The following is a 25,628-nucleotide window of genomic DNA, read 5'->3' as shown; positions in this document are numbered from 1 at the left end:
ACCCTTTTTTATCTCACATTTTTTTCTCCATTATCATTCTTATAATTTATTCTCACGTCACTTCAGAGACCTTGAATTTACCTGATAGTAGCTCCATGTCCTCTAGATTCTACCTGGAAACAGTAATGTCTTCTGCACTTTTCCCTCTCTTGCTGTCCTGCCTGGAGAGGTTTAGACACAAATCCTGCCATCTGAGACTTGATACTTACTGACCTCCCCATATAACATTTCCTGAACTCTGCAGAAGGGGTAGCTATTAGGTCTACTACTACTGTGTTAATATGATTCTTTAATTCTATGATTATTCAGATACTTTTTTTGTATATTTACAAAGCAGTCAAGAAGACTACAAAGATGCTAGAATTTCTCACACTTACCAAAAACATTTTGGAGAATCAAGAAGAATCTTTTTCAGTAATTGTCATACAACATATGTTGGTATCTTGCCCAATGAATAAAGAAGGGAACAAAACCAAGTTCTAGTACAAAGACAGAATCTTCCACATGGGCGAAGTATTGGTATTTCTGAACAATTATTTTATGCTAATAGCGACTTCAGAAAAGCATGTTAAGAAAGGATTCTTAGTAAGTGCAGTTTAGATAGAATCTTGCTAGTTACTGATCCCACTGAAAAGAAAAAACAATATTATTTTAATTCTCCTTGATATGACATTTTGAATAACATTATCATAAAACATACACTTTAAAACAGAAAGTTCAGACACTCTGAAAAATTGCTAATATTAGCAGGGATACATTTTCTCAGTGACTGAAATTAAAATAAAAATTAATGCACCCCAAAACTTCGATATGGTTAAGATGATAGTGACTTTGTTAATACTACAAAATTTGAGTTAAAATATCATCAAATATGTATAAATTAAAAAGCAATGGAGTTATCAATTTTAAGAGGAAGTTCAGAAGTAAATGATTTTCAGTGTCAGAATTGTACTTGAAATTTTTACTATTTTGTATGGAAAAAAAGACATTTTATAACTTCTAGTAAATAAAAAAGAAAAAGAAATGCTTAACTATAATACATCTCAATATATTTGAAGGTTTTAAAATGATTATTTAACTACTATGTGTTCAATAGCAGTTCATTATTAACTTCATGATACTCATCCATCTAGGGTGTCTTTCTCCTAAATCACATTAACTGCAAATCTTTCTACATAATAAGATGTTTTTGAATTCTGGTACATCTGCTAGCTTGAGAGCAGACTGTACTGAGACTGGTCTCTAAGAGACTTTAATTATGTATATCATTCACATGATGGAAATTCTCAATGATCAAATGCCACCTGCTAACAAGATTTCCTCTTGTGAGCATTACTCCAAAGGGAGTGTTAGCTGTCACATTTTGGAGGTGCACTATCTTAAAACTCAGCTATTGTACTGCACCTGTGAAACAAAAACCAAAATTCTAATGTGTGCTCTCAGTTGTGTTTCAGTCAATAAGACCAAAAGATTTTTACTGTGGATACACAGCACTTTGGAAAATATGATTTTTTCAAGATGATTATCCCCAATTCTAGAGATTTCTGTGCTCATTTTTCTATTCTTTTTCTTCTCCTATTTTTAATTACAAAACTAAATGAACACCTATAACAAAATAAATCATATAAAACAAGCAAGGACAAGCAAGTTTCTTTAAGACTTACTGGAAATCTTTGAGACAGCCGGTGGTACTACTGGTCATACTGTGTGAGGCATCTTCATTATACAACTCTTTTTCTGTGGGTAATCATAGACTGTTAGCCAACAAACGTTGTTTGATAAATCCATTTTAGTATATGATCATCAGCTAAAAGGCAGCTGATCACTGATAAGTGAGGTGTAGGATGAGAGTTCCTCCTTCCGTTTTTGATTTAGCAAACCATGTTTTTCAGAAGTATCTAGTAATTCCCCGGGGTCTTGGTGCTTTGTTCAGATCAGCCTCAGAAGTCTTGCATTCTGAATCTTACCTGCTGAGTTACATGATGTTTGATTAGGATATTATCTACTGTTTAATTCAGACACTGTGGTTACTAAATGATGCTGAAATTAGTTTCTGTCTGTAAATATGATATTACTGTCATATTCTTTGATAAGGTTCTAGCAGCTATTTTAATAAGTGAAGCATTAGCAAAGATGTCGATGTATTTTCTTTGAAACATTAGTTTATCTAAAGAATACCTTAATTCAGGGCTTTTTTGTTCCATTAAACATATTAGAGAACATTTTCAAGAAAGAAAAAACACAGAGAAACCTTTCCAGAGAGTAAAACTTGAAAGCCATTTAGTTTCCGGAACTGATGTTTATATAGAGAGATTACAGATTGAACAAAGCTGTTCAATTTCTACTGCTATTCCCAAATGTACAATAGACATTGTATAGCAAGTCTACTGCAAAATCTCCAAAATTTTGTTTGAACCTTAGACCTACAAATCATATCAGACCAATGTTTGAAATACCATATTTTCAGGATTTGTTTAAACTCAAGCAGCTATACTCCGTAGTAGAGTGCTGGGGCACCCTTGCCTAATGGCTTATTATGAACCTCCTAGGGACTGAATGGCATGAAAGGTGCTATTGAGCTTAAAGGGATATGTTCTTAAAGGGATGTGATTTTTTTCTTGCCTCGTGTAGTTTAGATATCATTTGCAAATACTGTGTACTGATAGTTTACTTCAAAAGAATGTTGATTGAGGCCTGAGGAAAAGACATAGCTACGTGCTAAAAGAGGAAAAGAATAGAGTACTGCTTTTTCTATTTCACTGTGCTACATCTATGCTGGCTGCCAGATGCTCATTCCTAGCTTGAATTCAAAACTGATCCACTTACCCTGTGCAGATAAGAACAGAGTTGGATCCTGTTTGTTGAAATATTTGGTGTCTTTTAATTAAAAAAGAAGATTTTCACTATTCTTTTGCATTCATCAAGAGCAGGTAAAAAAAATACTGTTCATTCATCTCAGAAGAGCAGACCTTGTAAAATCATATTCACTTTTTGAGAACGTAGACAAGAATAAACTGTCTTCAAACAATTCTGCAAACCGAAAAGGATGTTCCACAGTTCTCTACAGCTAAAAATAATTTTGTTAGCTATAGCACATATAAAGATAAGCAGTAGCAGATGTAGTTGCTTTACATCAGCTTTTAGGATCACCCAAGAAAGGTTGATGTCACAATCCGGTAATAAAGAATGAGCTGCATATCCCTTTCTAAGGAGCAGAGTTTTCCAAACACTCCAAGGAAAGCAATCTCCAAGAAAAGCTGCTTCTAGTGTGGCTGCCAGCTCTTAAATGAGGTTAGAAAAGGAAAGCCTTCCAGTCACAAAGGTGAATTGCTACCATCTGCTGGCTATGCCCCTTCACCAGGTGCTCAATCACTGGTTCAAACCGTGACCTCACAGTTCCCATAAAGCCTATTGCAAAAAAAAACTAATGTCTAGAGCAGTCCAATGTTTTTGGACCTCTGAGTAAGTGGATTATTTATGCAAACTTTTCAAGAAGACATAAATATAAAATAGGTCTTCAGCAACTCCTAAACATAGAGTACTCTGAGTTTTGGTACTGATGTGCAAGAAGGTTGGATTGTGAAGTCTCATCCATCTCTTGTAGTGAGTCCCCACAGTCTATTAAAATTTATTTATTGCTTTATTTACACTGCAGTAGAAGTGAATTCCTTGCTTTCGTATATCAAGAAGTTCAGTCACCAATACTAGTGGTTGCAGTGTCTTTGACTGCATTTCTAGTCAAGGTTACTAGAGCAACCATATTTCCCTTCGTATTCTATGTATGTCTTAATGATGTTAGTTTGCTTCCAATAAGTTTAGGCATAATTCTCATGACACACGTATACCTTCTCAGTTGCAAGATTTCAGATGTGAGTCTTTAAAAAGAAAGTGACCTAAAGCTCTGGAGATTATCATCCCAGGCTGGCTGGCAAGGACTGTTTAGGATAATGTTTATATAATGCCTAGAAGTGATGTTTGAAATAAGATAACTTTTTCCAGAAATTCCTCTTCATAATTCACCTGAAAAACAGAACCATTAATGAGGTAGTAGAAATACCAGAGAGATTTTGTTGCTTTTGTAGTTGTTTTTGAGAAAAAAATAATTACTATGAAAACCTGTTGTAATACAAACTTCCTTCCCCAACCACATATAGTGTCTCTTAATTAAAAAGGTAAAACCAAGACATTTGCAAAGCAAAAACAAATAAGGCAAAAAGCTCCCCAATTTTAATTACCCTAATATAACTAATTGTTCAGCTATTTACTACTTTTTAGTTGCTTAGTTATCTACAATTTGTGACTTACAGCAAGCAACTACTTTTAGGGACTTCAGAAGTTATGATAAGTTATGCCTCCTGTGAGATTGACCAATTATTCAGTTCTTTTTAACTAGCATTAATTTACTAACATTTATTTAAATCTAGTGTGATGTGTCTGGATGTAAATGTTATATACCATCAGACAATCCCTGTAGATCAGGGTCCTAATAAACCTTCTCTAGACAATTTTCTGTAAATCATTCAATCTTACTTGCGTAAGTATGGCGTTAGGAATCTAAGTTTAGGCATCTTGGCATGAAGAGAAGAATAAAAGCATTTGCATTTTTTATCATCAAATGTTATTAAAATCAGCTATTGTTAATTTTTCTGCTCTCAAAAAAAAAAAAAAAAAAAAATCAAGATATTACTAGAAAGGCTGTCCAGATATTTACACAAAATTTACTATATATTTTGTATTTCAAAAAATGGAAAAATCACATTAATTCTTTTAACATAAATTATGTCTTGAGAATATATTAAAATATGTTGTCCTAATAATTGATGACTTATGTGAAAGAAGGAAAGAATGAGCTTGAGGGCTCTATTTAGATCCTGTCTGTTATTGTAAATGGTGCTGCCAATTTATTTATTTTTTTATATCCTCCAGCAACAGAAGATTATTGTGATAAATGATTCATATCACTGCAATATACACCTTTTAAGATTTCCATATCTGGCAACCTATAGGCACTTCTTTAAGGCTTCAATAGGCTTCTTAGCCAGATAACGTGGCTGAAAGCTGCTTCATGATTAATTTCATCTGAATGTGGTAATTATCATACTTTGAAGTAATGCCTGCAAAACATGCTTTCATAGAGTGTTAGTGGAAGCTGAGGATTAACCTAGAAACATTTCAGTTCAGAGCAGCGTATAACCCAAAATGGAATGTGTTTTGCATTGAATTTTTGAAGACTTTTTATTAGAATACTTGGCAGTCATTTGCATTTTTTTATCTCATATCAGCTATTTCACAGTAATTTTGCGAGCTGTGAAATTGAAGTAAGTTTATATTGTGATCAATAACACAAATCTTGGTTTTGAAAGCTACTTGTTTTGGCAGCTTCTACCCTGAAGTATTTCTTGTTTTAGTACTTAAGAGCAAAATTGATTTATCATTCTTATGTTGTGGTCAGAAGGACTATCCTGCTTATATTCTAGGCACCCTGTTAATTATTAGAGAGGATGTACTTCCCTTCATGAGCAGTCAAAGAAGCATCCTCTACCATTATTACATGCATCTCTTCTTCCTATCCTAGCAACAATCTTTCTGACTGGACTGGAGGGACATCTCAGATGCTTTGTCTCTTTATTCTTTAGATTTAAATCTTTGATTTGTTATGATATGTGGGAAGCATATGGCGACTAGTTTTGGCTAGGACTGAGCAGAGCCTTCCAAACTAGGCGTCAATTGCATGGTGTCAACAGTGGCAGGGAGACTAATGCTTTTAATTGTTCAACTCTGTTCTTCCCTTACATTTCTAAAACCTGAGAATGTGCTCGTGGTATGCAGCCATGGCTCAGTTAGTACATGTATGCCATTGTAATTCGACCATATATTGAATCTCACTAAATTGAAAATAAATATACACCTTCACACAGATTTGTTACATTTACACTTGCATTTAAATTAGTACAACTTCACCATGAAACAGAAAATAAATGATTCACTGTATCATTCAAATGCACTTTGCAACAATAAAGCATGAGCTGAAATTTTCTGTTCATCTATATACTTTTTGCCTATATAAGTTTTAATGCATATGTTGTTTTTTTTTCTTTTCTTTTCTTCTGACAGATAAAAAAGAAGCTGCTGTGACCAAAGAACTCAGAAGTAAGATGCTACTTGTGCATTAGGTTATGATCTCTTTTACATGTCATACAGTTTCAAACAGCACATTTCAGTAATGCGCAATAATTGTTATTGAATTGTAGAAATCACAAATAATATAGTAGCTACACCATTTATAATTGAAAAATTACATGTCTAGTTTTCAGTTGCCTCCTGCTACCTGAAACCATTCTTATTCTACTTCTATTTTCACATTTCTCTTTGTGACTGACAGTTTCGCCTTCCTCTCCTTTCTGTCACTGTCTTTGAAAACAAAGATTTCATGGGGAAGAATATGTCAAATGAGTTCTCAGCTGAACACGCTCTCAGTGGCAGCAAGTTTGGTAAATGGGCTGAGAAGACAGAAAGTCTGGTGTGCCAAAGGATCATCAAATTTATTTTCACAAATGCAAAACCACAGTCCTGCCTGCCCATCTAGTTATCACAAATATGGAAAGGGAACATTAAAGGCACAAGAGAGGTAGGGGCTGGGCTCTTCTGCATAAAGAACAAAATTGCTCTGGGAACATGGCATTGTTAACAAGGGAATAATTAGACCTTTTTCTTCAACAAAACCATAAGCATCAATGCCTCAATACAGTAATAATAGTATGACATAGTTACACTGGTACACAGACAAGATTTCATCTGCTCTTATCTCTGCTCTGCAACTATGGGACTTCGAAAGCTCATACAAGTTCATGATTAAAGAATGCACGAACTCCACATGCTATATACAATACTTAATACAATGTTCTTAGCCTTATGGCAGAAGAATCCCCTACTATTCTTATTTTCATCTGAAAATTTTTCATATAAATAGGCAAAATCCTAGCACAGAAATAATTTGTAAGTTATGAACTAAAAAGCATATACTTCCAAACAATAAAAAAGTTGAAAACATTTGGTACTTTGTTTCAACATTAGTGAGAATGTAAATAAGTAATATACAAAACTTACTGTTGAAAAAAAAAAATTGCTCCAAAGTATTCCAAATGTAAATTAAAAAAATAATAATAATAACAGAGCAAAAAGAATATAACTTAATTTGTTTCACAGATGTTATGAAAACCAAAATCAAGTCTTGTTGGTCAACAAGTTCTAGCTGAGAGCTCAGAAGGAATAGATGCAGGAGTCCTGCAGTTCTCTATGAAATCCACCTAGACAATTGTGCAACATGTATACTGTGTCTGCTGTTTCTTCTGCAGGAACAGGTACTCAGGAAAGTAGTCCTTAGGAGAATTCTTCAAGGTTTTCTACATATTCCTCTGAAGGAGGAGTGAGCACCCCAAGTAGTTACAACACTATGATAATAAATAAGTTAGGATGTAATTATCCGCTGCAGATTTTTATATGGATGGAAACAAAACAATCTCACACATGCAAAACTATATTTTATTTTCATATTTTGTTTCACAAGACAATCTGATGCATGTTCTATGAAGTTCTCAAAAGACTGGAGGGGAATAACTCAAGATTGCATTCCTGATAACCACATTCTTTTTCTTGGTAATAACTCTTGACAGATGTGAAGGATTAACTAACATTTTTTTGACATTCAGTAATGCAGATTGTGATGGAAATGATTAATTATTTCCTCTCAAAATATGGAAATGCGAATTTTAAGTTAGATGATCTTCTGGTTGATATGAAAATCTGGAGTTAACTTTTAGAAATTTATTATTTTATACTGGTTTAAGTACTGTCTATTTTATCAGTTCCTGAGGATAAAAATAATTAATTAAACACCACTAAAGAGAAAATAAATCTAGAAGGCATTTCAGGTTCTTCTACACAGGGTTAAGATTCTTCATGTCTGCTTTGGGAATCTATGTGCTGTGTTCCCTGTTTGGGACTTCTTTCCTCAAGGAAATGTTCTACCTCAATATAGAGAAGATAATGCAAATGTTTTATGAGAACAACAAACAAGCACAAGCTAAGTAGCTCTGCTTCCCTAGAAGAACCAGGCAATTACTTTTTCAAATGCATTACCAAACCACATGAAATTGTTCCCTCATGTTCATCATTATCAAGATTCCTCCATTCTTATGTGGACGTACTTTGCAGAGGTAGTGCAATTGTTGCTGTTGTTTTTCCATCAGGAAGAGATTGGGATTAGGGGAATGGATAGCAGTTTGAATAGCTGTGGGAACCAAGGAGGTGCCACTCTGTATCTGCCACTCCGCCAAGGGCAGATACCAGCTTCTGCAGTCTAGTTCAGGAGCCCTTGCTCACACAGGTGCAAGACCAGACATGGAGGCTCTCTGCTCCCAGCAGCTGCCTGGGTGGGGAGGCCCAGCCTTGGTTACCCGCCACTCTGTGCTTTGCCAGTGAATATGGAATAATTCAGTAGAACCAGATAAGGGATTCAGTGTTTTATGACAAGAGCTTACTACTCCTGCCCATTTTGTTGATGCCTTTGAGTTACTTGAGAGCAGCTCTGCTCACTTCTCTTTGGGTAATCTCTTTGTCCGACGCTTCAGTGAAGAAATTACTGCAGGCTGTATGTGCCTCACTGGAAGCCTTTCCTCACATTTCTGTTTTTTATACCAGTTTGTAGTGATTGTTTTAATTTGTTTTGTTTGGTTTGTTTTTCAGAGCCAACAAAAGCCCCTGCAGCTTCTCCAGCTACTAAAAAAGCAGCAGCACCAGGTAAAGGAGCAAAAGGTTCACTTTTCTCATATTTCTTGTACTTATTTTTTAACCAGTTTATTGCATCATAGCACCATCTGCTGGATTATAGAAAAGACACTGTTTTGGTTTTGTTGGATTTTGTTGTTGTTGTTTGTTTGTTTTTTGTCAGTTTGATCTAAATTATTGTGCTATTCCAGGCAAAGGGCTGTCTCCATGGCCTGTCCACTGTCCCTGCTTCTTCTTGCCTCTAGCAGAGTTCTTTTGTTGACCTGTGCTCTTTTTCCTCTTTCTTTTTTTTTTTTTTAAGAGACTGTTCTTTAACTTTCTTTCTCTAATTCCAACCTTTTCATTAATCTACTTCACACATTTATCAAATAAGAGAGTAGGGAGTGATACCTTACACTGGTAGAGGAGACTGGGAACTGGACAGGGGTCAATGCTAGCCAGTAACATTTTGATTGTCTCTATTGCAAAACGACTTTCAGACTTGAAATGCAGCTGATACAGACTGGGTTATCATAGAGCAGTTAACTGTGTGAAGCTGACCTAAGAAGTGCTTTTTCCTCAAAGATTCTCCCAGTCCCTGCCTTCTGTGCATGCTTTATGCCATGTTCTCTTGTGCTAGCACAACTGGATAAACAGTGTAAACCACATCATTGCCATGGGCTAGTTAAAAAAATGTCTTAGAAATGTGTGTGTGGCACTGGGTATTCTGTCTGAATCATTTCACTTAGTCTGACTCAACAAACATCTATGTCCATGATAATTTCTTAAAGCAGCTTTGTTGCCAGGGCGTATCATATAGCTGGATTCTTAGATGTCTCGACACTACACTGCAGAAATAATTACGTTAGAACCATATGATTATAATTAATTTATTCCACCTGCATTCATCCAATATTTGTGTTCTTTTTTGAAAAATGTTCCAATGAGTCTGTTTCTTGGCAAGAATGGCGATTGCAGCAATCTGCTTGTGATAAGGAAAAGAGGAAATACTGGCATGGCTTATTATGGAAAAATTAAATGGATTTGTCTCTTCTGATACAATTCTAAAAGTCTCATCTTCCTTAAAAATGGGACAAAGCAGTAATTTTTTTGACTTTTACTTTATTTTTCCCATCCCCAGATGTAACTGTTCTCTGAAAATTAATTTATCCCCAGTATAAATCACCACAGCAAATATTAAATATGCTTGTTTGGCAACATTTTAACTAGACTGCTGCCTATTAGTACAGTAAATTAAATACATTATCCAATTTCATATTTCAATTTCTTCCACATATCTTATTACTTTGCAACCTGTACCCAGAATGCCTAAAGCTGAAGGTTTATTCTTGTTAACAGAATGACAGCACAGACTGAGAGCACAGCTGGTCATCTTCAGTGCTTCTACACCACATATGTTCTTGATCTTAATATCACTGGTAAAGAAATCCCTGCCTAACACACTGTGCACTATTTTTAGCTTTTTTTTTTCTTTTTTTTTTCTTTTTTCTTTTTTTTTTTTTTTTTTGTATGGAGAAAGCAGAGAAAATTACTGTGGAATTTTGAAGTCTATGAGAACTTCTCAGTCTAGAAACTGATGTGTGCTATGGGAACCCAACCTCAATGACTATCTGTTAATTGATATTCAAAGTGGACATTTTCAAATGTACTTATATATAACTGGAAAGATTTCCTCTCTGAAGCTGAGCTAGAAAGAGAACTTGACTTCAAAGAAAAGTGTAATAGTGTCAACGGTTTATGGGCTGGTCCCATAGTTTTGTAGAATCATTAAGTTTGGAAAAGTCCTCCAAGACCACTAGTCCAGTCATCCCCACCATGCACTAAACCATGTCCTTCAGTGCCTCATCTACACATTTCTGGAACACCATCAGGGATGGTAACTCCACCACTTCCCTGGACAAGTGCTGTTATCCTACAGGGAGAAAAAGAAGAACAAGTACAGGGCAGTGACAGGCAGGGATGGAAGTATGTGAAACATGCCCAAGAGACACAGGGAACTGTTTGGTAAGAACAGAGAGGTTGCTGGCTTTCCTGGTGGGCAGCAAGGAACTTCAAAACCACCAAGACCCATGTACTCCCTTAACTAGTCAGGAGTCTGCGTGTGCCAACCATGAAATACCCAACGTTACACACATTGCTGCAAATTCTCTTAGTGCCAGTGACTGTTTCTCCCTCATGATTTGCTTGGTTTAAAATCAAACCCAATTCTTTCCGCCATTATAAAAACTTAAGTCCTGATTGCAGCTAAGAATTTCCCTGGAATGGTCTTGCAATTTTTAATTTGGTTTCATAGTGTATTTAACAAATTTTGTACTTTCACGTAATTGCATAATTGTTTTTAATGCAATGTAATTTAATGTAATGTGTTTTTAATGCCTAATTAGTCCTGTCTTCCTCTTCATACACATTCAAAAAATCTTATTCATTACTCCCCTTGGGTTCATAATTTGAGCACCATTTGCCCCAGAAAATCAGTGAAATTTAATTGGTATTCAGAAAGAATAAAATCAGTATGACAGAGAGGGCTCAGACAGGGCTGCATCCGGTTTCTCAAACTCACTCCATCAATTGTACTAGAATTATTATTATTTTATTATGCCTCTGGTTTCTTCACTATTGGTAAGAAGAAAGGAAAGAAGAAAAAAAGAAAAAAAAAAAAGGAAAAAAAAAAAAAACATTGTATAGAATTCCTTTTGAACAGCAGAAGTTTTCTTTTGGTCCAAATTAGCACAACTGTTCCTCAATCTCACCTTAACTTTTGGGGTATCTAAATATAACCTCTGCTCTGAATTGTTTGGTTTCTTTCTGGTCTTAAAGGTAGAGTTACAGGTTTGGCTATCTTTGCACAGTAGAGTAGTAGAGTAGTTTCGCACTAAACTGAAGAAGCTGGGACTTGATCCTCACCTATTTGTCCCAGAGAGTTTTCTCTGGTCTGTTAGTGAAGCTTAACAGCTGACTCTGCTCCTTGTCTGCAAGGAATGCATCATACTCTCAGCAGTAAATACCTTGCAGCTATTGTAGTCTGCCACTCAACCATTTCTTAATATTCACAAAAATCTACTGCGTGGATGTTGATAAATTCTACAAATTCTTCCAGCCTACTAAGATTTTCATTCCCACTCAAGTCTAAGAAGATACTGCAGACCAAAAGGTCTTGTATTGTTCACTGGATCATGTAAGCTGGGTCATTATCCAACTCTTAATGGTATCAGAAAAATGAATTCTTGACTTATATCACAATGAGGGAAGAAGTTTCCAATATTAGAAGATTTTACTTTAGTACTTTGGATTTTCACATACTAGATTTATTTAAATGAAGCATGAAGTAGCTTATTTTACACTAAGCTTTCTAATCTGAAATCCAGTTTTTGTCCCTCCATTTTTAAAAACTTGAGTAAGTTACCTAGAATTGAGGATATTTTTTACTATTTTTTCCTAGTTTTGCTAGGATTATGAGATACCTAGTCTCCTAGCCTGGCATATTACTGTTACATTTGAACTTTCCTTACAGAATGCTGCATTTCAGTACCAGATTAAAATAATTTCCTATACTTCTGCTCACACTATAGTTATGCTATACTAAAAGTATACTTAAAAATGCATCTTTTTTTCTTTGACTATTCCAAGATATTATTAAATCCCACAGTGCAGAAATATACTGTTGTAATGCTAACACTAGGATAGCATTACTTCAAGAACAAGGCAGGGGGAGCAAGTTAACTACAAAAAAAAAAAAAAAAAAAAAAAAAAAAAAAAAGATTTGGTACTTTAGTACATTGAAGTAGCAGCGATGGAAAGCATCAAAATTAAATGCTATTCAAATACAAATGAGAATTAAAAGGATTAGATGTCCACTTTTTTTTAATGGAAATTGGCATTTTAAGGGGGTTTGTTCTGTGGCTGGTAAGATTTCATAGCCCTGAATTTGTTTTATGATTAATTTCTCTTTCATAATGAATTGGACCCAATTTCAAAGCATTTATCATATCTTTCAGTCTCTCTTGAGTCATGTGTTCAAGCTGTGTTGAATCCAGTCTATCACATACACTGTGTATACAATTACATTCTCAGATATTCATCTTTGGTAATTGGTATCACCTTCATTTGGATAGAAAGGGAATAAATATGCCTCACCTTGCCCATTGAGGCCATAAGAAAAATAAAACTTTATTTTCAGAGAAGGGGTATAGTCAAAAGAGGTAAGGTGGATTCTATAGTATTCTATAAAGTATTCTATAAAACTTATGATTATATTATATATATATATTCATATGGGGTTTATAATGTTTTTGAATTTTGAAGTACTATGTTAGTAAGGATAGAGAGTATAAATAATATCCTTCACCCTGAGCTTTCTTAGGTATGAATTTTTTATATCATAGAGGTCTACTACAGATATGTCTCTGCATCAACATGTTGCGGTGTAGTATCAGAAGTACAAAACATGCTATTACCAGTGTTCAGCACTAGCTCATTCTGCAGTGCTACAAATAACATGATGAGTTTTCCCTGATATGGCAGCTTCTTGGAGATTTATGTGTTTCAGAAATATTAGTTGCAGATTTTATTTCAGACATGCTCTAGACAGCTTCCAGCATTTTACTGGCTGTCAGAGCTGCACACTTCTAGCATCTTCTGTTGATATCCTCCTGCATGATTCTGTCTCTTTAGATACCCCTTAAAAAGATTCATGACCTAGTTAAGTTAGTCATAGAAGCCTTTAAAAATGTCTAACCACTTGTATGTCTTTCGACTCACACTTTGAGAACAAATACACAAAATCTTTCAGTCATTGCCTCCTTCTACCGTTTTCTTATTGGACAGTCAACATCAGTACTGAGCTCCAAGTCAGGCACTACTCTTACAGCTTCTGTTCTAAGTTCAGTATCTTTCACTTAGATTTATTCCTGTAGGATCTTGGTGCATTACATTTTATAATCTAGTGGGGGTTTTTGTTGGTTTTTGTTTTTAATCAATTTACTAATCTAAACTGCATATCATGTTTACCTAGTGACAGGTTAAATCTTGAACTACAATTTATTGCAATTTTCTTCCTTTTCTGAAATATTCTAAAATTTTCAGTGGTTTACAGATCTTGAAGATATTTTCTTGTCAAAAGAAGATGCATTACGAACAAGTTGAAGCATGAGCAAAGAGTAAAGACTTAGAATTACCCAAATTATTGACACTCTCCAAACTATCCTGAGTCATTTTACTTTTAACGGTAAAGTGAGAGAAGGTTAGGCAAAATTGAATTACTTCTTGCTGTAGTCAAAGAGCATGCACGCACCTGCTGCGGCTGATCCGTGGGTGCAATAACTGGTCCTCCTCTGAGAAGTTCATCTTGAATAATATAGAGATAATACCCTGGAAGTGCAGCTTGTTCAAATAGATGCAGTTCAGTGCAGGATTTTTCTAAATCTAATTCAGTGTTCCTGTAACTACTGGGGTTTGATTGGAAATACTTATGCCTGAACTGTCATCTTAGCCTCAAAAGAATGGAAGTACACCTCAGATCCCTATTTAAAAGGAAAGACAGTTTAAGGTTTATCATAGGTAAAGATATACTGGCAGATGCTATCTTTCTGTCTGTAATTAAATAATCATATCATATTTTTAAACTATCCTTTTGCCAGCTGAGCATCAAGTTGAAGGCCCATGCCAGAGCTCCTGAGACTAGAGTGACATTAATTTGTTCCATTTGTTCCTAAAATAAGTAGTACTACTGATGAGTATTGAGAGTTCTCAATGTGAGAGATCTCCTCACAGTGTTTTGTTGTTGTTGTTTTTGTGACGTGTGTGTATTTCAGGGCTTAAGTGTGACGCACCAGTTTTGAACATAGGCAATTCCCTTGTCAGTACTGTAGGATTGGCCTAATTTTCTTATTAATGATTTTGAATCAGAAAGATTTTTATTCCAAGGTGAAATAAGGCACTGTGGTCTATGACTACATCCAGACTATGTACTGTGGCTGTGCTACTTCTGGTGGGAAACTGCACACAAGACTTGCACCTTCCCACTGTCATGCAATAAAAGCTTTCAGTGTTGTTTTCTTAGGAGTGACCAAATCTACTCTTCATTTACATAAACATGCACTTTAGGAGTATTGACTTGAGCAGCCATATTTACATTTACATATGAGTCCTTGTGAGATGTTTTTCTCCAAGAGAAAATATTTGCCAGGTTGTCAGGACAAACACTTGAAATCTGTTCTCTTTTCATTTATTCCTTATGACAGTTCCTCTTCTCTTGATTATCACAACATTTGTAGAAACCAGTAGTACATTTCAGACTTGAGAGAGGAAAAGTATCTACCTCTCTTCCCAGAGAGTTTCATCCTTAGGCTTCAGTATAACCATACTGATTTGGTACAGATATAATGTGATTCTACATGAAAGGGCTCTGTGGGCTCCTGAGACATACTGAGAAATACTGAGACATTTCTCAGTAGTGATGTCTTCCCTCTTCAGTTATCACTTTCTGTTCATGAAGAAAATCTGGAAATTCAATAGATTGAACTGAAAACATTTACATTTTTTCTAGACCTCTTTTCTGTTTCCTCTTTGTTGCCAAATGTTTTTTTCCACATGGTAGGAGATTTACAATACAAAGGTAATGATACAGAAATCTGCAGAAAATGATCTTCCTTATCCAAAGAGTTGAAAAATGCTATTATAAGCAAGTGTGTGTGACATGATTTCACCAAAGGTATTTTCCAAGTGTGTTCTTATTCCAGAAAGAAATATATTAGTTCAGTTCATTATCTTTATAATCTGAACTGTATGATGGCAGTGAAATTGACAGTGGATTTCCCTACACTGATCCAGTCAGGGAAGCAGTAGTCAGATGTAGCAGAACAAATAATTCTGAGGAGCAATTTGAAAAATTTTGAGTGGTGTAGTGTGAAGCATTCTTGTGTGGATTATCTCTGATCTAAAAACATGATTGAGCTCATATTGCAATCTTTCCTTTCACTGAGAGAGTCTAAAGGAAACTTTTCTGCATCTGGCAGTGGTTTATGCTTACAGTACTCTAATTGAAAGGATGTCTTGAAGAGCTTTATTACTCTATTTTATTTGGTTTTAGTTAGCCAACAAGCAATAAAGAACTGAGAGGGGAAATGACAGGCACATAGCCTATAAAGCAAAGATTACATGACTGTAACACCAGCCTAACTTTTTGCTCTGAGGATTTAAGTATTCTAGACACTACACAGAATATGACAACAGTAGGCTTTAACTAGATTCATTAATATACTTGTGGCAAAACTAAACAGTACAGAAACCACCTTTTTTTTTGCAGCTACAGAACACAATCAAAATCACATTGGTTTTTGATGTTACATATACCCGAGAATAAGAAAAGCACTTGAAATGTTATTTATGTAAACTTTTTCCTAATCTGTGTGCATCCACAATAGAATATTTTTAAAAAACCTTCTTGAACGTATCTGGATTAGACCATAACATACACACATGTGCACACATAGATATACAAACCAGAATAGAATGTCAATTCTTATCTCCTGGGAGATGGCAGAGGGCCACCATTTCTGACTGTCCACCCTGCTACTGAAGATTAAAGTATACCACAGCAAATGTGCCAGTCTGGATGCTTTTCAGGACTGTTGACACTTTTTAGGAAAGAATCTAGGGAAAATTAAGAATGCAAGATCAGTTTCTTTGCTGTCTTCCACCTGCTCCTGGGATGTCCAGGAATGTACTACCAGTAATGAACAAAAAATGCCCATATGTGGTTTAAAGAGCAGTTTATACATAACTTTGCCATTTTTCATAAAAGGGAAAAGCCATTTCTCGAAATCTTCAGAGTTTACTAAGATGATAAAATACCAAACTAAATCAAATCTCTATTTCATGCATGTTAGAAAAATAATATACTACTTGCAGAAATTTCCAAAAATGAAAACATTTTGTAAATTTCTTTACAAAAAAGTACAAAAAAACTTTATAGATAAAAGTAATGACAAATATCATGGCTAATACATAACGTGCTTCGAGTTGACAGTATCATTAGTTAGCATCATACTAACTAGCTGCTATCAAAATAAATAAATAAAATTGAAACCAAGTAATAATAATATGAAGCCAAAAAGAAAAGATTTAGATGTGAAGTTTATGGTTCATGCAATTAAATGTTTCATTTCATTCCAGTATAATACCAGGGAAAGTCACACTTAAAATATCATATCCCCTATTTCACAGAAGTGCTGCTTGACATGCAGTATTGCTACTTATTGACTTTTTCTTTTCTAATGTACTTTGTGATAATGTGCTTCTTTTCAAGTGCTTTTGGTAGTAACACTATTATAAAAAAGCTCTCCTGAACTTCCTTGATATTTACAGTTTGAAAAACAGGAAACAAAGCTAAACTGAAAAATGTTATATTTTGCAAAAACACTTGCCAAGGTTTGCTAATGTCATATTGTTCTCTGATTTCGTAAGATCTGACAGCCAGAGGGAAAAATAATTGCCTCCATATCACTAAAGTAGAAGTACATTACTTTCAGTTTTCAAGAAGCACTCCAAAGCAAAAGAAAAACTGAAAACCCAACAAAACCAACCAAAACTCTTCTTTCACAGAATGAGTCCTAAAATACCTGAATGGAATTGGATACTCCGAAGAGTGCTTGGGCTGCACAAAAAAAAGGCCACAGTTGTTGTTAAGATTATGCTTACTGAGTCAGCCAAACCAATGAATTCCAAACTTCTGTCCTCTCACTTTTTGCTTCTTCTTCTCCTTGGCTTTTACTAGGATTGCCACCTAAGCTAGGACACCATGAGAGAAACATAAGAATTATCCAGATAATGAACTACTTAGTGCCAACCTATTCTCTCTGCACCATGTATTCATATTGCTGGAAAATTTGTATTTGCAGCTTGTTGCTTGGCCACAGCAACCCAAAGCACGAACTTTTCTATTGACTCTCATGTCATATATTACAATGTGTCAGTAAAGTACCAAAGATAATTTGATATAAAGCTCATTATGTAATAAATACATTCAAGTATGCCTTATGTAACAATATAGAAGCTGGGTCCCTGATTTCAGGCAACTGGTCTTTGTGCTTTGAAGTACAGATTTTGACTGATCAAAATTGCTTATGAAATTGTCATGACATTACATCATCAGTAAAGTTTTTGGTAAAAGGACAAAAAATGAAACTCTTCTGTGTTTATTTTTTGTTGCTGTTTGTTTGTGTTGTTTTGTTTGTGGGTTTTTTTGTGTTTTTTTTTTTGTTTGTTTTTTGTTACATCTCAAAACAAACCTTTATCTAGAGGCTATATTTTGCTTTAATATATATATATGCTGGCTTTTCAGATAGGTTTAAAAACAGAATAGAAATGAATATTTGTTTGCAGATTGAACATGCTTTACATGATACAAATATACTGTGAGTAGGAGTGTGTAGTAGTGACACACTGCATTTAAAAACTTAATGGTTGTATTTTTTAATAATTGGCATAAGCCTGCCTTTAAAAATACCAATTATTTTCATAGCTCTACATGATGTTTATTTCTTTTAGATGTCCACTTTACTTTTAATATTAATATCAAAAATCAATATTGCATTAATATTGGACACGAATTAATATTGAATGTAAATTCAATTTATACTAATATGTTATTGGTTAAAATATTTTATTTCCTATTGAAATTATTTCTTACTTCTTCCATTGAAGGATAAGTCATATTTAAGGATAGGCTTTATTTTATTGAGGTACAGCATAGTCACTTTGCATATGGAACTTTATACCTTGATTCTAGAGTTAAAGTTGAATATTAAGGCACTACTATTCCTTGACCTCATACTACAGCATTAATACAAATAACTCACGTAATAAACATGGAGAAAATGTAGCATAGGTAGATGTTTGTATTTAATACAAACTGCTGTTGTTCTTTCCATTAGTCAGCTCAAATATTTTAAATGTAGATACTTCTCCTGTGTAGATCAAATGCTGAACACACCAAAACTTTTACATATGCTATTTAAAAGAATCCGCAGGCACCATATGCCAATTTTGAAAGCTGAGGGTTTTTTTGTTTGTTTTCTTATTATAAACATTAGTCTTGACTGGTAGATAATGTTGAGTTCCTGAGAGGCAAGCTCAGTAATCTCCTCCCTCTTCCCTCTGCTTGGCTGCGTACTCCTTCTCTGAAGGAATTTGGATGCGAATCCTGATCAAAAGAGCCTTTACAGAAAATGCTGTTAAAAATGTGTCAATCCCAGATGTAGTTTGCCTCAGGGTACAAGATTTAGGTGGATGAAGTTTTTTCAGCTGCATATCCCACCTTACTTTGGTGATTAAGGCTGGACTATGGCTGAAAATCTGCAGTTGCTGGATGAGATCATAGAATCACATTCTCCATTCCCTGTGACAAGAAGCAAGTAGCATATCACAGTTGCCCACAGAGGCACATATGGCAGGTTCACAGGCCACCATGAGGTAAACCTGCGTATATTTTAACTCTCACTGATGCTAGGATTCCCTTTAGCACCTTACAATATGAGTTAAATTCTTTGATGTCCAATATTAGCAGCTAAACTGATCCCATTTGCATAGCATGAAAACCACCAGGGATAAAGAAATAAAGAATGATAACTATAAAGATTTCATTTTCGTGTACCAAAAGACAGAGAAAGGCTCATCTAACCCAAGAGAACAGAAGTCGCTGATAACATGAAAATTACTGTCCAAAGAAAATGAAAATATACTTGTATATTTTTTCTTTTTCAGATCACAAGAAAGAAAAATCTGTGGAAACTGGTGAATATTCTCATTTTTTTTTCATCTTACTTTCCAACAGTCTTACTGTTTGAATATAATTCCTGCTATAAGTAAGTATTTGTTTCATGTTTGTTTTAACAGCCAGAACAGCGAAGAAAGACCTAAAAGCGCATGGTAAGACCTGTGAAAAACAATAAGCTTTAGAGTCACATTTATTTGGTTTGATTTTAAGTTCAGACAGGATTAGTTAAAGGGACAACAGAAGTGAAGCCAGTGATTATGATCCGTTGATTTATTCGAATCTACTTGGGCAAGTGACAGACTCTGGAGCAGCCATGCAGACATTTGGCCTTCTGAAACTGAGATCTTATCAAATGTAGCTGAGAAGAATAATGAGGGTGAGATTGTTTTATTTCATCTTTTTATAGACTTTTGATATTTTCAGGGAGGAAGGGACCCTGCTTGAAGATTAGAGCAAACCTGTAGAGAACAAAACACAAAATAAGAGTTTCAGTATTTGGAGGGGAAGAAAGAAGTAGGCTTTGTTCTAGCATTATTTCAATCATCTACACATTTTATTGCTGTAGCTAGGTGCTCTTATTCCTGACAGCATTTTACTTCTCCATTTTAACTAAATTGGGAATAACCTAAAGATTTTCAACTCCTTTTACTGCCAAGTTTGATGACTAATTCATCTAATGATACTATTTTATGACATACAACTCCTGAGCAAAAATTACCTACAGTAGACAGTCAAACTATAGGGGAAAAAAAAATTTGCTATAGCAGAAAAACCTGTCACAGTTCTTCAAAATGAAGGTATCAATAATGGGAAAGGAAAGTGTGGTTGTTCAATTAATTTGGATTTAGGTACTTTAACTATGAAGAATAATAAGCAGATGAAACTGAAAGATACGTTCAAGCAATACTTTGGAAAATTGGTTGCCACCTGTATTAATATTAAAATGGTTCTTTTTCCTAAACTGTGCCTAAAGCTTTCAAGAGCTTGAAGGAAAATGGTCTTAACTTCCCCAAATAACTGAAATAACTAAAAGGAGACTTCTGTTGCATATTCTCCACCCATGTTTCATCCTAAAATGTATTTTTCCCCCTTCTCTTGTTACCTGAAAATGGTGAAGCTGTGAAACCTTGTCATATACTTTACCTATTGACCTTGATTTCTGTTGCTTTTAAGCTGCAGGTTTATTAGTCAGCTGCCATCAGACTATCCAAACAAGTAACATATGTGCGTCTCAGTTTTCCCCTGAATAAAAACTAATAAGTGAGCTACTAGGCTGTTCTGTGTAAATGGTAGCAGATTGAGCAGACGATGAATATATTAGGATATCCTGTTCTATTCTGTAAGTCTGATCATAAGAGGATTTTATGTAATTGTACAATGTATTCCCTGTAATTATTATTATTATTATTATTTTTTATTTAACAGCATCTGTAGAAACTATGAAGTCAAAAAGTGAGTAAATTTTTTCGGTTTAGAAACTGAAATGGAAAAGTACTGGTGTTAACTCTGTTCTTAATGAGAAAGCCTCTTGTGACAAAGATGCTGGCAGGTGTAAAAGAAAGTGGACCTTTTAAATGTTAATGGCTCCTTCCTTGCAACACCTCAAAGTCTCCTGAAAAACAGGTTTCTTTTTCTCAAATTGTCAATGGACTTGCAAACTCTAGTTCTAAAACTCTTTCAAATTCTTTTTTTGACCTTAACTGAGACCACAAGGTTTTTGTGAGAGAAATAAAGGATAAATAATCAGTCTCCTCTGAATCCTAATACAGGGTCATATTTTTCTTTTCATCTGTCCAGCTGTGGCTCAAAACCAGTGATGGATTAGGTGTTTTCTTTACTGAGTGTAGGAGGTTTTAAAGAGAAGTTCAGTGTTTGCCTTATTTTCATCTGAGAACTGTCAACAGGAGAAGGTGGGAGATACGGAGCTAGTATGGTGGCATCAGATTCTTCCCCACCATCTGTTCCTTCCCTGAAGGCACAGAGCACTTGGATTGGTCAGAAGCCTTAGGGGCTTAAATTCAAACTGAATGTTTGCATCTGACTTTTTACATACATAAAAGGATTTAGCCCCAAATTGTCTTCAGGAATGTTACCGCTGTCACATATATCTTAAGAACAAGTGAAAAAAGTGATGATATTACAGACTGTAAAAGCACTTCATCCTGAATCCCTGCACTACTGTGTTTATTCCTATTTTAAGACCACCTTCCTTTACAAACATTCCTCTTGAAACAACAATGCTATTTTATTAACTGCTCAGAACTTGTGATCCATGGCTTCCAAAGCTGTCTGCCACAAGTCAAACCAGAGAAATGCAAATTATCATGTTTTAATACCCCGCTGTCACTCAAGTATCTTCTTTGAGAGTTTATCTCAGAGGCGTCAGTGGAAGTCAGTAGAGTGCTCTTCTCTAATGTGAGGAAGGGGTGCAGAATCACTTGGAGATTAATGTAAGCAAATTAAAGCTGATGCAGCATTCTCTTTATTGGATGTTTTTAAGCTCTCTTCTTCGTGGACTATGTTCATAATGCTGTCATTGCCATGAAGTTAATTTTATTGAGCAAAACAGAAAACAGACTAATTTAAACTTTAATTTGTTCTGCTTTTTCTCCCACCAAACAAAACAGAAAACCTAAAGGAAGGTGAAAAAAAGAGCATGTTGTGTGAAGCTTTTACATTTTTAGCAAGTTCTAAACTGCAAAAGCAGAAAATAAAAGTAGTCTCGATTCTCTAGGTGCCTGAATAAAGCTTTCCACTACTGCTTGAAGACTCTAAGGAAATCTTTTTGATACATTTTATTTCTTCTATAACATTCTATGCCAACATTTCCAAACTGTGAACTCATTCCTGCCAAACCTTTATCCATTAGAATCTGAAAAATGTGAAGAATTTTTCTTGCAGAATTGAGTCCATTTCTGCAAACTTGAAGTTTTCTTTCACCACTACTGGGAAATGTTGTCATCGGCCTTTTGTACATCTTGTTCCAACTGACTATATTTACCTTTTATTAAGAGTTGTTTTCTTTAGGTCATTTGTGATGGTTACATCCAGAATTAGTGGGGTCTATGAAACAAGAGTCTTTACCTCTGTACCTGGTTCCCTAAGTTTGTCTGCCAAATAGTGTATTTCATATTTCTTTAGATAAGAGACAAGCACTTGCAAATGCAATCTGTCTTTATCTTCTCCCCAGCATTTTGAAGGATGGAAAGGAACACTAACATATGAGTTCTAGAATTAAGGCACACTCCTCTTATACAGAGTTTGCTAAGGATAAATGAAAACTGTGTGCTTTGATTATGACTGACAGGAACCATTTTGCTTTTTTCTGCTGTCAGAAGAATAGTCTTACAACCAAAAATTTTGGTTTCGGCCATCTCAGTTTAATCATGGGATCAGCCTAATATTGAACCTTGAATTCTCCCATATTTAAGTAAATAACAGCAGTCACCAATCAACATTAAAGAGAAACAGCTGATTTTAGTTCTGGAATAATTGTTAATTTCTGAAAAATTACTTACTAACAAATCATTTATGTCTATGTTGCAAATTTTGAAACTCAAACATGCCTTGAACTCTAGGGGAAAAAAAGCAATATATGTTTTTTAAATACAGAATAGAACAGCTGTTCTTCCTACTTTTACTAAGAATAATGTAAAAATGCTGTTGTTTTCTTCTAGATCTATTCTTTTACAATGATAGACAAATTTTAGCAGTCTTTAGCAGCGATACTTTTCATCAAATCTGAACAAGCTTTTCAGTCTGCTTTTGTTTTGTCTTTTACTGCTTCTCTTTATTTCCTTGTTTTCCTTTTTTGAACAACTCAGAAAACTTTCCCCTATTCTAATACAAATAAGACAAAATCTTATGCAGAGTCTCATTCCAAACAGTGATTCTGTGTGTTTAGGCTTTCTATTTATGAAGACCATTAAAGTGACGCTAATTACCTTGAGACTAAAAGACCTCTCAACATCTCCAAAGCAGTGTCACCTCCTTCTCAAAAAGCTGAGATGATAAAGCATTGTCCTATTTGTCCTTCCAAACACTGCTCTGCTGTGTCTAAATAATGCTACCTGCCAGTTCCCAACAGCTATTAAAGTGCTGATCTATCTCAGCAATTTTTTTACAAACTTTCAGAGAAGCACTGCAACATTGCTGAATGCACTGGTAGCCAGAATAGTATTGGTAGTAATAGCTAGTTATTTTTATATATTAGCCTCAATACTGCTCAAGAGTGGCTGGTTCCCTCATTGTAACTGTACTTTGTCTACCTTGCCACACAATTTTGATGATTGTAAATACCAGTTCATCTCAGAAGATTATATTGATCTTCAGTATCCAGAAGCTACTTTCAATTTTTATTCTATTAGTATTCTTGTTTTAAGACATTGAACAAAATGAAACTGCTTTAGATTAGCTAACAGGATAAACAAAAATTAATTTTAGAGTAGCTGAGCAAAAATGCATTTTGGAAAGTATGTGAATTTATTTCCTAGCACCTGTTTCCATATGTTTTTTAAAACATATATTAAACTTATTTCTCAATATTTGACTATTTCAGCATGATTTTTAAAGCTCTATGCTCACAGTGGCAAGACTCAATGCCCACATTTACCTGGACAAGTAGGCAGAATCACTGAATTTAATTTATTTCAGGAATCTATTGCCGATTTATTACAAGGCCTAAGTAACATGGATGTTAATAGCAGAGATCTACAATAAATATCAAAATATTTTGCTCCTCTTTTCTGTATGTTCAATGACACGAACATGAAGTTAGATACTTGAGAAGGAATTGAGGTTCTATGTTTTTTATGGATACAGTCAGTCATCCCTTCAGCTTTGAATTAACTTTCAGGCAAACTTCAATAAAACATGCTAACTGATGTAACTGAGGTGCAGAGGTACAGTATTTCACTGTTTATATGGAACTTGCCTTCAAACACACACTTGCACCACAGCACCTGCAATAAGCAAGAACAAGTGTCAGGAAATGATTGATACATGAGAGCTGGTCCATCCTATTAAATCTTAAGTAATTCATCTGTCCACACCTGATATTTCAGTGAACCTCTGAAAAGAGTTCCTAATGGGAACAGAAGATCCTTCTTCTGGCCTTCTGTCCACTTGCAGGCACTGCAGACTGCCCATAGCTAAGCAGGCTTTCTTGGACCCAGCAGCTTGACAAGGCTTCCATGCTGCTGGGCTACAAGCTTGGACCCAGGGTGGCCACCAGGGCATCCCTGAAAAAGTAGTGAGCATGTCTGGAAGCATTTTTAATTCAGTGAATTGCTTGTCATAAATAACAATAACAGAACGTGACCTCACTATGTACCTTGGCTCTAAAATTCACACTTAATTTACTACCACTGAAACATTCCTGTACTTGTCAGGTTAGAATGCTAACAAGCTGAGTGGATGTTCTGTGCTGATAACACTATAGTTGCAAAGATTTTTCAGTGCTTAAGATACTGATCATTTGAAGTAAATTAATTTTCCAATGTACAACTTGCCATGTATGCTGATTGCTTACTCTTTACAGCTCTTCTAAACTAGGCAATAACAGTGAAGCACATTTTCCGAATGCCACCTTTTCATATATTGCACCCTGTAGGAGGATACCTTTTCAAACTAAAAGCAGCTATTTTCACTCTGCGTGATGGCTATAAATTACAGCTATAAAAGCTCAACTTTACATATGTGAGATGATGGTAGTCATTTACAGCTAAACAAGCATGTTTACATATTTGCAAGATTTAATCCTGAATAATTAAATTAGATGAACCAAAATATATGTTGCTCTACATAGATTGAGAAATCTACAGGAGGTCCTGTACATTGCCAAACTTTCCATACAGAGTGTAAGAGATTATAAAGCACTGAGTAAGCTTCCCAGGAGAATTAAGTCTGAAGAGATTTTTACTTGAGCCTTCTCCTGTTAGATCATGTTAGACCCCTGTTAGAGGGTAGTGACACACTGGAACAGGTTGCCCAATGAGGTTGTGGATGCCCCATCCCTGGAGGCATTCAAGGCCAGGCTGGATGTGGCTCTGAGCAGCCTGGTCTAGTG

The 25,628-nt window shown here is 35.1% G+C and overlaps 1 protein-coding gene across 11 annotated transcripts in view; it reads left to right on the top strand.

Moving 5' to 3' along the window:
• TRDN (triadin) overlaps positions 1 to 25,628 on the top strand; it is a 208,688-nt gene that overhangs the window by 121,067 nt on the left and 61,993 nt on the right. For 10 of the 11 annotated variants that reach the window (XM_048937079.1, XM_048937077.1, XM_048937080.1 and 7 more), the window contains 5 exons: positions 6,115 to 6,150; positions 8,746 to 8,799; positions 19,549 to 19,578; positions 19,681 to 19,713; positions 20,987 to 21,013. In XM_048937079.1, the coding sequence (XP_048793036.1) occupies positions 6,115 to 6,150; positions 8,746 to 8,799; positions 19,549 to 19,578; positions 19,681 to 19,713; positions 20,987 to 21,013 (180 nt within the window). The remainder of the gene's footprint in view (positions 1 to 6,114; positions 6,151 to 8,745; positions 8,800 to 19,548; positions 19,579 to 19,680; positions 19,714 to 20,986; positions 21,014 to 25,628) is intronic. The other variant, XM_048937081.1, reaches the window with a different exon arrangement.

The sequence above is a fragment of the Lagopus muta genome, chromosome 2, assembly GCF_023343835.1.
Source record: "Lagopus muta isolate bLagMut1 chromosome 2, bLagMut1 primary, whole genome shotgun sequence".
Taxonomy (NCBI): domain Eukaryota; kingdom Metazoa; phylum Chordata; class Aves; order Galliformes; family Phasianidae; genus Lagopus; species Lagopus muta.
The sequence above is the reverse complement of the archived record's forward strand: the minus strand, read 5'-3'. Positions and strand labels throughout refer to the sequence as shown.